Here is a 13,526-nt window from a genome sequence, read left to right as displayed (position 1 = left end):
TAGATCGGCCCAAAATTGAGTTGGACTATCGGCCCACCGGGACAAGTCCCGGTATCCCGATAGGCCAATCCGCCCCTGAATAGGTAAGGTCTCAAGGGTCGTGTTTGCTCCGGAATCTACATAGTCTTTCTTTCCATAATTAAGGATTAGTTCGTTTTGAATTTTGTGCAAATTTGCACGAAGGCTACCTGCGCTAGCCGTCCCTAATTTAGCAGTGATAGACTAGAGGGAAGACAGCTAGTCAACATCACCTATCACCAACTCTTGGGCTACTATTTTACCAACGAATATTGGGATTGACCGTCACATTAAAACGACCCCATGCTCGAAAGGGCGAGCATTTTGGGTGACGGGGATTCGAACCCACGACCCTCAGATTACGAATCGAGTCCCTTCGACATCAAGCCTTACCAGGCCCTGTAATTATGAAACCTTTCTGCGAACCACCTGAAAGAAGCTTGTGTACGGTGTACCGCCAGTGGTTTCAGGGCTACAGTTTGGGAACCTGTGCCATAGAGAATGTTTTTTTAAAGAATAAATTCATTTTTATTAAAACTTCGTTTATGTTATTGTTCCAAGCGCTAAGAAATAGCTGTTGTATAATTGACTATATTGACTCATTTGAGTATGCCACTTTCTTATCCCATCACTTTTCATATTCGTCGTTTTTTCATATCTGACAATAAAAAAATAACCACATGGGTACTAACAGTAATAAAATATAGAAAGCTTGTGAAATTTATGTAAAGTGTTTTAATAAAACTATGGTGTCTTTACGACTTATTTCAGGATTACTTGGTGATTTTCAGGATTTGTAAGCATAACACAAAATACTATTACACGGTATTTAAAAAACTCTTGTCTAGCAGATTAGCATAGTCATAACAAAGATGGCAGCGGGCGTTATGGTTGATTCGAGCAGGGAAAAGGTTTTGCAAGATTATCGGAGAAAACTTTTGGAACACAAAGAAATAGAAAGTAGGCTGAAAGAAGGTAAATCTTAACAAACTTATGTCTAAATTTATGAAACTGAAAGTAATACGAATAGTTGTCGTCATGGTATAAAGTGATACATTAAACATAAACTGATACAAATAGTAATTTACAGTAGTGTCACAATAGGCTATAATGAATCAGCAAGTTTGAGCTTATCTACAGATTAGTAGATCAAACGTGAACAATTCTGTAAATGAAAGTTTGAATATGTACTACATAATGCAGGTGAAATGGTATGTTGACAATCGTTATTCTTTATAATATAAACAATTTGAATATATTTCTTCAAAGTTCTGTGGTATAGTAATAATTACTAAATTAGAGATAAATATTTAGCTGAAAATTGTAATTTGTATAACTTAGAATTAGAATTTAGATTCTTGTAAGTATGGCCAATAATTGATGTAGTCTATTATTTAAACTCTAAGGTTTTACTTTTATTAACTGAATACTCATCTACCTCATAATTTCCAAAACTTAAACTTTGGTAGCTGTTTGTTCTATTCTTCCAATGACCATTAACTTGATGATTAAGGTGGAAATAAAGAGGTGCAACATGGTATGTGTGATATTTAGTTTTTATTGCCATTATTGCAGTCATTTCTTTTTGTTGATGTTTGACCAATAAGCACAGCATAATACTGTTAGTCCTTCCATGTTGTTGGGAGGTATCATCAGGATTGAAACAAGAGTGAATTTTTTTTTCCTACTGCCAATATACTTGCCATTCATTATTATTATTAAAACCTTGTACTCATGAAAAATATAGCTAACCTTTAGGTCATTGTTTTTGTAATGCCATCCTTTATAAGGTCAAACAGTTCCTTGAATTATTCTTTCGATGTCTGAAGTATTGTTTGATACATGTATCTTCCAGCTTTTTCACAAGTCTGTGGTACTCTCCCATTTGTAATCTTTTTCTTAAAATATCATGAACCCATACTTTCTTTTTCTTGTACCCTACAGATACAAGTGTCAGTGAAAGGCATTCACCTCGAACATTTTCTCTCTCTTCTCATCACTCAATGTTGAACATGGATAGATAGAAAAAAATTCTGTTCTCAAAACTACATTGTAAATTACATATGTACTTATCATTGTCACATTTAGTAGCCTTATCAGTAATTCATAACTAAAAAACATAAGTTAATAATTAGACTTAAGTGATTGTATAGGCAACATTTGATGGCTGATTGCCACGGCATAAGTACTCGTGTGTACATGTAATACATTCACTAAATAGATCTTCAAATGGACATCATATATCTTGTAGTATTGTGTAGTACATATCATCCTAATGTGCTAAATACAAGACTGAGATACTACACAGGAAATACCAAACAGTATCACTTTGCCCCTGTCTGTTCCTAGCTCTGTTGTTGGAATAACATGGTCCCTTCTAGTGTGAAATGGTTTGACATCAGATCAAAAATAATTTTGTTTATTACTCAGTATTCCAAAATTAAGCTTTTTTTTTATAAATATATATCATGAAATTATTAATAGTTTTTTTTGTTTTTCTTACTGTAACTTGTTTACACTATGAGAAGGCATATTGTTCTAACAGTACTGAGGCTTAAATCACTAGACTCTAAGGTAGGTGAAATACACCACTTATAAAAAGTTAAATTTCATAGTTTAATTTCTATACCAGAACTTGCTGTAGTGTAAATGTAATTGTTTGTAATATAATCATAAAGAATTATATTACTTTGTACTTTACATAAAAATATTTACTAATGAAATTTAATATTCCCTGATTTTAAAAAACAAAGGTACTGTTGTTTGTTTCAAGTTTCATAATCATGTCTAATTCTTGAAAAGTAGTTCTATAGTTTAGTCTGTAGATAAACTTCTTAAGTTTCTGCATATTCTCTGCACTGTCATTTAGTTTAATAATTATACTAAGTTTTGTTAAATTATACACAATAGGTGAATGTTGCCATTCACAAGTAAGTCATGCATCAGTAGATAAATTAAAAAATAATAGCATTTTTTAAATTTCGATTGTTAGTGTACATTTTCCAGGAACATACTTGAATCATTCTGTCATGCAGATATCTCTTGTATAACTCTGTAGAATATCTGAAACAAAATTACTTTCACTATTCTCATGTTTTGTTGTTAGATATATTTGGTTAATAAACTAATTATACTTATCAGTTGGAATTTAAAAAAGGTTAATTTTTTCTGCATAATACAAAAAGTTTCATAGTATAATGTATTTTAACTTTATTTCATACTGTCATGTGGTTTATTTGTAAACCTAGTTTGATGTATAATAGTAGTCATGTTAGTTTCATTGTAGCTCATCTGAAAATGTTTAAAATGCTGCTGATAAAACTACATGCAATTTAATATATTCAGTCAATTTTATTAGTTTCATTCTTGTAAGATTTGATTTTTCTAGACTTTTAATATTTATGCATTAAAGTGTATACAGTTGTTTTTTGTTGTTGTTATTTTGAGATAACAGCGAATAATAAAACTATTAAAAGTTATTTGAAATATGATCACTAGTAATTAGTGTTCTTCTGGTTTCTAGAAATTCTAACAGAATCCCTATTTTTTCAAAGTGTTACACAAAAAAATTTTCAGTAATTCTTAACATTTTCAGTTCGAGAACAGCTAAGAGACTTGAATAAACAATATGAAAAATCTGAAAATGATCTAAAGGCATTACAAAGTGTAGGACAGGTAAGAATATTATTACTTCTATATATTTAAATTGCCACTTTCAGTTTATACCTGGGTTAATTTTCATTTTTAGGCTTTTTAACACTTGCACATATACTTAAAGCACTTATGCATATTGAAGCTAGTTTTGCATGTTTTTTGTTTCATGTTTACTTTTAATGTTTAGCTTTTTAGAATACACATTTTCTTCATTTACAGTATATCTATTATATGTTTTCTGAATATATTTCAAAAATTATTTATGTCTACATCAAAAATAATTTGCATAAAAGGCTTAAAAAGAATAGACGTAGTTTAACACCAGATTATATAAAAGTGAATTAAAATTTTCATCATCTTCATTATTTCACATACATACACACACACACACACACATATTCTTATCACAAGTTATGTAATGTTTTATTTCTGAACCTAAAGTCAGTTTACATTTATATTATTTTGATCATCACAAGTTTATGTAAACCTCATAGTAAGATTTCTAGCTGTCTTAACAAATGAGTATCTGAATCTGAAAGATATTCATGTTACAAATGTGAACTACATTTTTTTTTTAGTGCATAAGGTTTCTATTTTATCAATATTTTCATCTACTGATATTGGATGTTTGACTTTGTTAGATTTAGTATTGGGGTCCAGTGGGTTCAACATCTTTTTAAGCGTACTTTTCTAAAGCATTTACAAATCATGATTCCATGAGTTTATGGGTTATAGACCCCTAGTAACACATGAGTCTTATAAAAACAGTATCAATATTGCATTTAATTCCACTAATGTTCCCTATGTATTCTGACAAAGAAAATGAATGATTTCACCTAATGTATGAGGTCAGTTCTTTACACCCAGTGTTGTAACAGTTAAAAACATAAACTTACTCAATATGGTGTAATATATGGACCCCACTAGTAGTCAATGGTATAAAATCAAGTGGGAATTTGAGGGTTAAATGTATTTTTTTTGTTCTTGATCATTTGTTTTATATTCCTATTTTCATAATGATCTGTGCTTGTTAAATAAGTTTCTGTATTGGAACATAATTGTTTGTTACTATACATTTGTTACAGGTATGATTTATATTTTTCTGTTTTAGCTTTACTTATCTTTATCAGTCTTTCTATGAAACTGACTCATATAAATAATATATACCCTTTCATATTGCCATTTCATTTTGTATATTATTCAGTAGCATAAGTTATCTAACATCATTTCCCAAATATAGTCTTATCTTAAAATATAATGCTAAACAGTTGCAAAATGCCAACTTTTCATATTTAGATAATTTTCCATCCTCTTTTTTTTTACATAATAACTTCCTTGAAACTTTTAAACATTTTACTTTTTGTATGCAATAACACTATAATGTAGAATATGCCAGCTTTTTGACAAATCCCTGAAGAACAATAAAATGTTTTTTTTTGTTAATTAATTTTGAACTGGATCTACATCTATTGTAAATAATAATAATAATATACTCATAACAGGGACTGTTTGGTGCTTCAAGGTTGTCCCTGTGCACCCACTCTTAAGAAAAAGTAAACATTTAAACTGACCCTTTATTTTTAAGGAAATTAGCAATTTCCCTTTTAAATTCTTATAGAATATCAGCTTCTACTACTTCTAACAACAAGTCATTCCATAAGCTGATTTTCCTTTTATAAAAATAAAACTGTCTTAATAGGAACCTAGCCTGCCTTTTCCTAATTTTATACTTGTGTCCTTTTGTACTGTTGTCTTCAGAATACAACACAAAGAAATCATAGACCTGTGACTGATAGATCCATTGGCTAATCTTGTTGACTTCAATAAGATCAGTACTAACCATCTTTAATCAAGAGATCTTAACCTACTTCCATAAGATGATAACCCATCCATAACTGGGATCATCTTAGTTGATCTTCTCTGAACCTTTTTCTATAAGTCAATATCCTTTCCTTGATAAGGAGACCAAAACTACACATTCCAAATGAGTTCTAACTAGTGATTTGCATAAAGAGATAATTACCTCTTTTGACTTGTAATCAATATGTTTATAAATAAACCCTAAAATTCTATTAGCTTTGCCACTAGTGACAGTGTACTGCCCTTGCAGCTTGAATAACTTATTCCATCATCTAAATAACATGTAACTTCATTAGAAAATGTTAACAATAGTAAACAAATCCACATTATTTTTATTTTATGGTATCAAATTTCACCAGATGATTTTGCAAAGATTCTTTCATCAGACTACCTAGAATTTTTCCCACCACAGAAATGGAATCCAGATGGGCATTTTTTATCAATTCATTATGTTCCTCTTACATTTAAAATTCCTATAAAAATTTCATTTTGTTTTAACATGCTCTGTTGTCTGACATCTGTGTAATTTGAAGGATTTGAGGGTTCACTATTTTTATATGTTAATGTATTTAAATTGTGTTTATTTATATTGTAGAAACATCATAATTCAGAAAATTTTAATCAAACTATCAGACGATTTAATTATTTTTCTTTTGAAAGATATTTTTGTTTTAAGAAAGCAAAACAACTAATAGCTTTTAATATACATATTTTATTTAATCTGTTTAATTATGTTTAGTTGAGAATAAGAATATGAAATCTTAAATGAAATTGGCATACAAAAATCCAGTTTGATGTTGAATACAATCAATCTCATGTGAAAAACATTATTGATACAACAGATAAAGTGCAATTTAAACATTTTAGTGATTGCTATTGCAATTAAATTTTTACATATAAATTACCATGTAATAAAGACAGAATTAAGAAATGTTAAAAATATGCAATATTAATCTCAGGCTGTTGTCATATAAACTACAAGCTGTTGATGGATAGTATTATAATTTTGCTATTGAGGACATTTTTGTTTCAATTGTTCTCAGTAGTAACTATAATATATTTTGATTCTAGATTGTGGGAGAAGTTTTAAAGCAGTTGACTGAAGAAAAATGTAAGTAGTCTTAGAAAACATTAAACTCTTTAAATAATAGCAATTTTAAAACTAGAACTGCGAGCTGTATTTGGAAGCTATAGACAATATTTTCCTAAGTATGTTTAAAATTTGTGCATAGATGGATAGCTGAGAGGTCCAGTGTTTCTGGAATGCTTAAAATCATTAAAGTACTTAATAAATCTTTTATCAGGTCCTGTCAGTTATGTTAGTTTTAATAATCATGGCTTGCTGTTGTAACTAAAAAAGTACACTTTAGCATACCAAAAATTGGTATAGTGTCTTGGAATTTTAGTGATTTTTTTTTCATTAAAAGAGGTGTGGTGTTTTTTTTTGTATTTTTGATATAATTAAACATCACAGAACTTATTGTAACAATAATTGAATTTCCATTAAGTATTGAAATACTTTAAGGTTGTCCATATTAGCATAATCCTGCAAAGACTTTTATATATCCATTGTTTGACTGCATGGTAATATACATGCCTATCAATAAGTAGGTTCTTGGTTGCCAAGACTTAACTGAGATGGTTGGCACTGGGATAAGCTATTATCCTGCCTCCTAGTTTTTATTGCTGGATACTAAACTGTCAGAGATAATTAGCACCCTTTAATCATACATACCTTTTTATTTTAATAGCAATTTTTTAAGGGAATTTCTCATAATTTAGAGATTTAAGAAATCGTAAACTGATGTTTGAATATATCGTATTATACTTGTAATACTCAGATGTATTAAAATTAAGCTGAAATCTACACATTTTTTTTAACTTTGTTATTAAAAACTTTATGATCATGGAGGGCACATGAAAGTGCCAAAACTGGTATTGGCGTTTTCCTGTCAAAATATAAAAAATTTTACTTCTAACCAATATGCACAGTAGTATGTTTTCATCTCCAGTATGTCATTCATATATATATATATCTTATACAACTGTATATTAACATAATTACTAAGTAATGGTGTGTTTTCTGGTGGTTTTGCAAATTTTGTTGTTAGTTTTTGTAACAAAGGCACACATTGAAAACATTATGTTCTGCTTTCAAATTGCAGGATGTTGGGGTTGAAGCATGATCGATATTTTTAATCAATCATTATTTATTGATTGATTTTTGAAAAGAACTGTTCTAAACAATGTTGTTTAGATTTGGCTTTGTCATTCTGCATTTAGTGTTAGTTAAGTTTTGCAAGGAGCTTCTTTAATTATTTAAAATCTATATAAATAAAAATAGTCATCTTTTACTCTGGGTCAAAGTGTGCAGGCTTCCTGAAGATGTGTATTATCTTATAGAACTTTAAGAAGAGGCTTGAACTCCTTTTAAATACATTGCATATGTACCTAAGATCTAAACCTATAAGGGGCCTAACATGGCTTGACTTGCAACCTGTGGGTCACAAGTTTGAATTCTGTCACTAAATATGCTCACACTTTTAGTTGTAGAGATGTTATAACGTGACGGTGGTGTTGACTAACTGCTTTCCGTCTAGTCTAAAATATGAGAATATATATAAATAACTAAGAGAATATTAGGACAAACAAACGAATGACATAACCCATAATCTCATATTCACACAATACAATTAATAAAGAGAAGGATATACGAGTTCTCTATAACATAGCATGAATTGAGATTTAAAATACAAACACATGTAGCTAAACAAAATGATAACAATTATTAATATTGAAGAAGGTATAAATGCAATTTGAACTGTTGTTCTTTTTTATTGATGTGGTGTGTTTGTTTGTTGAATTTTGAACAAAGTTGTTCAAGAGATCTGTGCTAGCTGTCCCTAATTTTGAAGTGAGGTTATATTGCCCAAAATGTCACATTAAAAATAAACTTTTTATCTGTGGGTGAATTTTAAGAAATATTTTTGTCAGGTAGTATAATTGCAGTTAAATGTGCCAGTTATATATTCACATGATTCAGAGTTATTAGAGAGAAAAATCAAATGAAAACGGTAAGAGACTGAAAGAAAAATGTTTGTTAGCACACATTTAAAATGTAGATTATTGAAGAAAATATTTTTGTTTCTTAAAATTTTTAAAAATCTTGAACATCAGAAATATTAAGGCAAATCTATTTAAATTTATAATGACTTAGAATCCAGGAAAATAATTGAAAAATATTACTAGAAAACCTAAAATACAGGTTCTGGTAACCATGTTGCATAGGTTAGTGCTAAACAATTGTATACTTCTCTGATATTTAGTATTGACATGAGTTTTCTTAAGAATGTTAAGCAGAGATACCTAAGGTTAGCAATTATTTATGCCTAAGTAAAATATAATGCTGAAACATCTCTTACTTTGTATTGTAACATTAAGGTTAATATTTTAGATTTTAAGCAAAATATTTGTGACTACTTTAATTCGGTGCGCTCTACAAAAATATTTATACTATAGTGTGTGGTTTACACAGATACTATCATCATCACTGTTTTAATGATTCACTAAAACATAATTTCCTGCTAAATGACTTATATCTATCCACGTTTTTGTTTTGTGTGTTCTAAAAGAGTACCTTAAATTTAGGTGAAAATTGTGTTAGTTTTGATTGTTGAAAAGTATTTCATTCCAATATTATTTGCTCCAAAAATGTTATGTAATGGTATTTTGTACTTTATTAGTTTAAAAGCATTATTTCTAATAACTGGCACCAATTGCAAATAAATAAAAGTTAAAACGGTGATGATGATGATGATAGTGTCTGTGTAGACCGGATGCTATAGTAGCACCTTTAATTCAATAAATATTGTCACTTAAGGTCCTTCTGTCAGTCTGGTTACTTTCAACAATGGCAAATATTAACTTGCTGTGTTAACTGAGGCTATACTAGAAATAAGAAAATTTTTTATTGGAGATTGAAACTTGGCAGATAATTACTGTTACAACATTTTAAGTTTCTAAATTTAAATTGAATATTGTCTCCGACTGAACAATGCCATCACTCATGTTAGAAGACCAGATTGCTTCATATCTAACACTATTTCCATGTTAGAAGCTAATGTGGCAGAGGCTTTAGCACTACAAATTGTGTATTAAAGTTGGTCCATTATAAGTTTACATAATTTTTCCACTTTAATGCAATCTCAGTTCAAATTCATATTTATCTTAGATTATATTTAAATGTAAGATCAATATTTTAAGAAAAGAAGTAAAACTTGTGGCTGTCAAGATATACCTGGTAGTCCTGTGTTATGGATATTTATTTATTTGTATTTCAACTTTTATTGTCAATTATCAGGCTGTTGCTAGCTAGATCAGCTTTTGTATGCAGTAAAGAAATACGTCTTATATTATCATTGTTTTATACTTTAATAGTATAATAATTATTGTAAAAATTGTGCTGTAATACTATATTTAATGCTTATAATTGTATAGAGTACTTCTTTCTGTGTACTGGTTTAAATTCACTCCTGAATATGTATGTTATCTGATATACATAAAATAGTAAACACGAATACTATCTCTGCCAAGTACAGTTCAGAAAATGAATAAAAATAAAATAATACTGTTCAGTTTTCTAATTTTTAATTTTGCTGTCAAGCTTTAAAAATGATATTAAGCAAAATGAAATGTGGAATAAGTTTGTTTAAAAGAGAGAGAAAACACCACGAAGTCTCTTCGTCCTTAATACATGCATTGGTTAAACATTTTAGTTTACAGTCTGGTTAGTTGTTGTTTTATCATATATTTTATTTATTAAATAAATTAAAAGCAGTTGGAGGTCTTAAATTTTTTAAAATGAGGAGTGGAAAATTTTTCTTACAGTCATTGTAAAGGCAACCAATGGCCCTCGATATGTAGTAGGATGTCGTCGTCAGTTGGACAAGACTCGATTGAAATCAGGAACAAGAGTTGCTTTGGATATGACAACTCTTACAATTATGAGGTTTATAATTCAATTTTGGTACTTTTTGTTAAGAGCTATTAAGGCTGGGTAAAACATTTCAAATAATGTACTTTTATTTGCTTCTTATCATAGATATAAAATATGCATACAGTCAGCTTTGAGAATATAAAATACTGAGTCATGTAATCTAGTATGTTTACTGTCCTTCCTTTTCATACTTAAAAGAAAGAAACTAACAAAATATCATTTTTCTAAGGAAATTGGTAAAACATTTTGCTACTTTTTATTTAATTTTTGTTTACCTAACAGATGTGACACATAAAAGAGATGAAAATTAGTTTAATTTTTGCAGATATCTTCCTCGAGAAGTAGACCCATTAGTGTATAACATGTCACATGAAGATCCAGGTGATGTATCTTATTCTACTATTGGTGGATTGGGAGAACAGATTAGAGAACTGAGGGAGGTTAGACTGTTTAATTTGTTAATTTTTAGTTATCATTGATGGTTAAATGTAGTTCTATTACTCTTTTAAAATGTACCCTTTTATACATCTCTGCTTTACATATGACAATTGAAATGTCCAAGTTGTAAAATATGTTAAAATACAAATGTAGAGCTTAATTACACCCCATTTTGTTGGGTTCAAAACTTGAACTTTTCTGTCTTCTCTGTTGTATATAGTTTTAAGTTCACACAGTCTCATTACAAACAACCTTAATTTTAGTAGTGGAAGGTTCTGTTATAGTTGTTTTTGTTTTTAAAGGTTATCTTATTTCATTCATAGTAACAAGTTAAAAACCTCTTATATCTGCTTTGTAGCCTAATGCTGGATTATCTTAGTAATATAGACATGAGTTTATCAAATATTTTTATACTCGTAGAAGAATTTGTTTTGTTGTATTTAAAATTATTTTCTTGATTTTGTGATTAGTTAACATTTTAATATATAATAGGTTAAAGATAATTGATCCAATTATCCATTAGAAAGTCTGAGAGACTGAAATGCTAAAAACCTGGTTTCGATATTGTTGGTGGGCACAACACAAATAACCCATTGAAACCAAATATGTAATTATTGTACACTATTACTTTTTCCTTCAGGTGATTGAGCTACCATTATTGAATCCAGAGCTTTTCCAGAGAGTAGGTATTACTCCACCTAAAGGTTGTCTTTTATTTGGACCTCCAGGAACAGGAAAGACACTTTTAGCTAGAGCTGTGGCAAGTCAGATTGATGCTAATTTTCTTAAGGTAAATCTAATTTTATTAGGCTTATTTTAGAATGGAAATTGTGAATATTGATTTTTGTTTTACATAAAAATTTATGGGTAATTTATGAAACTTCTAAAACTCAGTAATTCAACAAATCAAATAAAAGTAGAAATGTTAAAAAATAAATCTATATTGTGCTTTTTTTTGTCTTTAGTAATGAGATATATTTCATAAATCTGGATTTCAGTTTTACCGTAATACTTAATAGCTGATTTTCAGTTTTACTAATGCTTGATACTTGTGCAAATGATAATTTGAAATTCTATTGTAATGAAGTGAACCTAAATATGTTTCTTTGTTTAAGAAGTTACAAAAAAAATATTCTGGTACAGGAGTCTCTTTGTATAATCTTAATACATGTTATTTGTATTTATAATACAATATGTTTCTTCTAGGTTGTTTCTAGTGCTATTGTGGACAAATACATAGGAGAGAGTGCTCGCTTGATTCGAGAAATGTTCAACTATGCTCGAGATCATCAACCATGTGTCATATTTATGGATGAAATTGATGCCATTGGTAAGGACCTTTGTTAGTAATCTTTGTATTTTATCTTCATAACTCAAATAATTCTGTAAGGAAGGATCTTGGCTGTAAATACATTTAATAATTTCAATGACATAGAAATAAAACTTATCAAACTTTTGTGAATTTTGATTTTTTCTTGTATTGATTTATTTGAAGCAAACTTAGTGTTGACACTTACTGTAAAAACAATCTTTTGAATTTCTAAGTATAAGATGTTAATATGGCCTAGCTTGGATAATGTCTTTTTTTATTAACTAGGTGGAAGACGTTTTTCAGAAGGCACATCAGCAGACAGAGAGATCCAGAGGACGTTAATGGAAGTATGTGACATTTTGAAATAATATAACTAAAACATGCAGTAATTTTATTAGAAATGTGTAGCAAAAGTGTGTTGTATGTCAACAGTGTATTGATCATTAACTGGAACATTTTGCTTAGTTTCTACAAAACTTTTAAATACAGAAAAGTTATATCAAATTTCATGCTGTCATTTTTAGGTATTTATTTGTGGACTAATATTTACTTTAGGAGTAAAGGAAGTTAATCCTAACACCCCCGGTACCCTTTACTGCGCATGGCACAAGACGCAAGGGTTTAGTGTGTTACATTAAAAATGTTATTAAACTACTTTTTATTTATGTTATGCCAATTAGAATAGCTTAAGATATTAGCTAATAATCCATATTTTAATAGTATACAAGTTTTAAGTTTTTAATTCTACAAGAAAATATTTAAAATTTTTTTAAATTTCCGCTAGTGTGAACCACGTGACACATTTTGTCTTAGCATATCATCATCCCTACTTTATCCATCACCCCTTGAAAATGTACAAAATTAAACGTAAAATACTCTCTATAAAATAGTTATTGCTCAACAAACCATAATTTTTATAGCCTTCAGTATTGTTTGGTTACAGAGAATCAGACCCCTCTTGTCACACCCACCTGTTACATCCTCTTGTTCACAATTCTTTGATAGTTCTCTCTTACATTTAATTATATGTAACCTATAACCAATAGAAAGTCAAGGTTTTCATCTATCAGCTGATGTATTGTATAACGTTGTATTCTGAACAGAGTATCATCAATTTCATTCACAGTACAAGATTTGATCCCGTGGGAAGGTTAACAACTAGCTTGGATGAATTTGTAATGGCTCTTGTGACATAACTAGAAAGCCAGAGGTAAGAATTTGTCTACTTTTTGCATGTTATTAGTCTAT

General features: G+C 29.3%; 1 protein-coding gene across 1 annotated transcript in view; it reads left to right on the top strand.

Moving 5' to 3' along the window:
- The first annotated feature begins 856 nt into the window (after positions 1-856).
- The window catches only part of LOC106477980 (26S proteasome regulatory subunit 10B-like), a 26,087-nt gene continuing 13,417 nt past the window's right edge, over positions 857-13,526 (top strand). Inside the window, exons 1-8 of the mRNA XM_013938489.2 lie at positions 857-993; positions 3,614-3,693; positions 6,604-6,643; positions 10,420-10,540; positions 10,854-10,968; positions 11,607-11,756; positions 12,173-12,296; positions 12,564-12,625. Coding sequence (XP_013793943.1) covers positions 891-993; positions 3,614-3,693; positions 6,604-6,643; positions 10,420-10,540; positions 10,854-10,968; positions 11,607-11,756; positions 12,173-12,296; positions 12,564-12,625 — 795 coding nt within the window. The 5' untranslated portion in view covers positions 857-890. The remainder of the gene's footprint in view (positions 994-3,613; positions 3,694-6,603; positions 6,644-10,419; positions 10,541-10,853; positions 10,969-11,606; positions 11,757-12,172; positions 12,297-12,563; positions 12,626-13,526) is intronic.

The sequence above is a fragment of the Limulus polyphemus genome, unplaced genomic scaffold (genome assembly GCF_000517525.1).
Source record: "Limulus polyphemus unplaced genomic scaffold, Limulus_polyphemus-2.1.2 Scaffold171, whole genome shotgun sequence".
NCBI lineage: Eukaryota > Metazoa > Arthropoda > Merostomata > Xiphosura > Limulidae > Limulus > Limulus polyphemus.
Note: the sequence above shows the minus strand (reverse complement) of the source record. Positions and strands in the feature narration are given on the sequence as shown.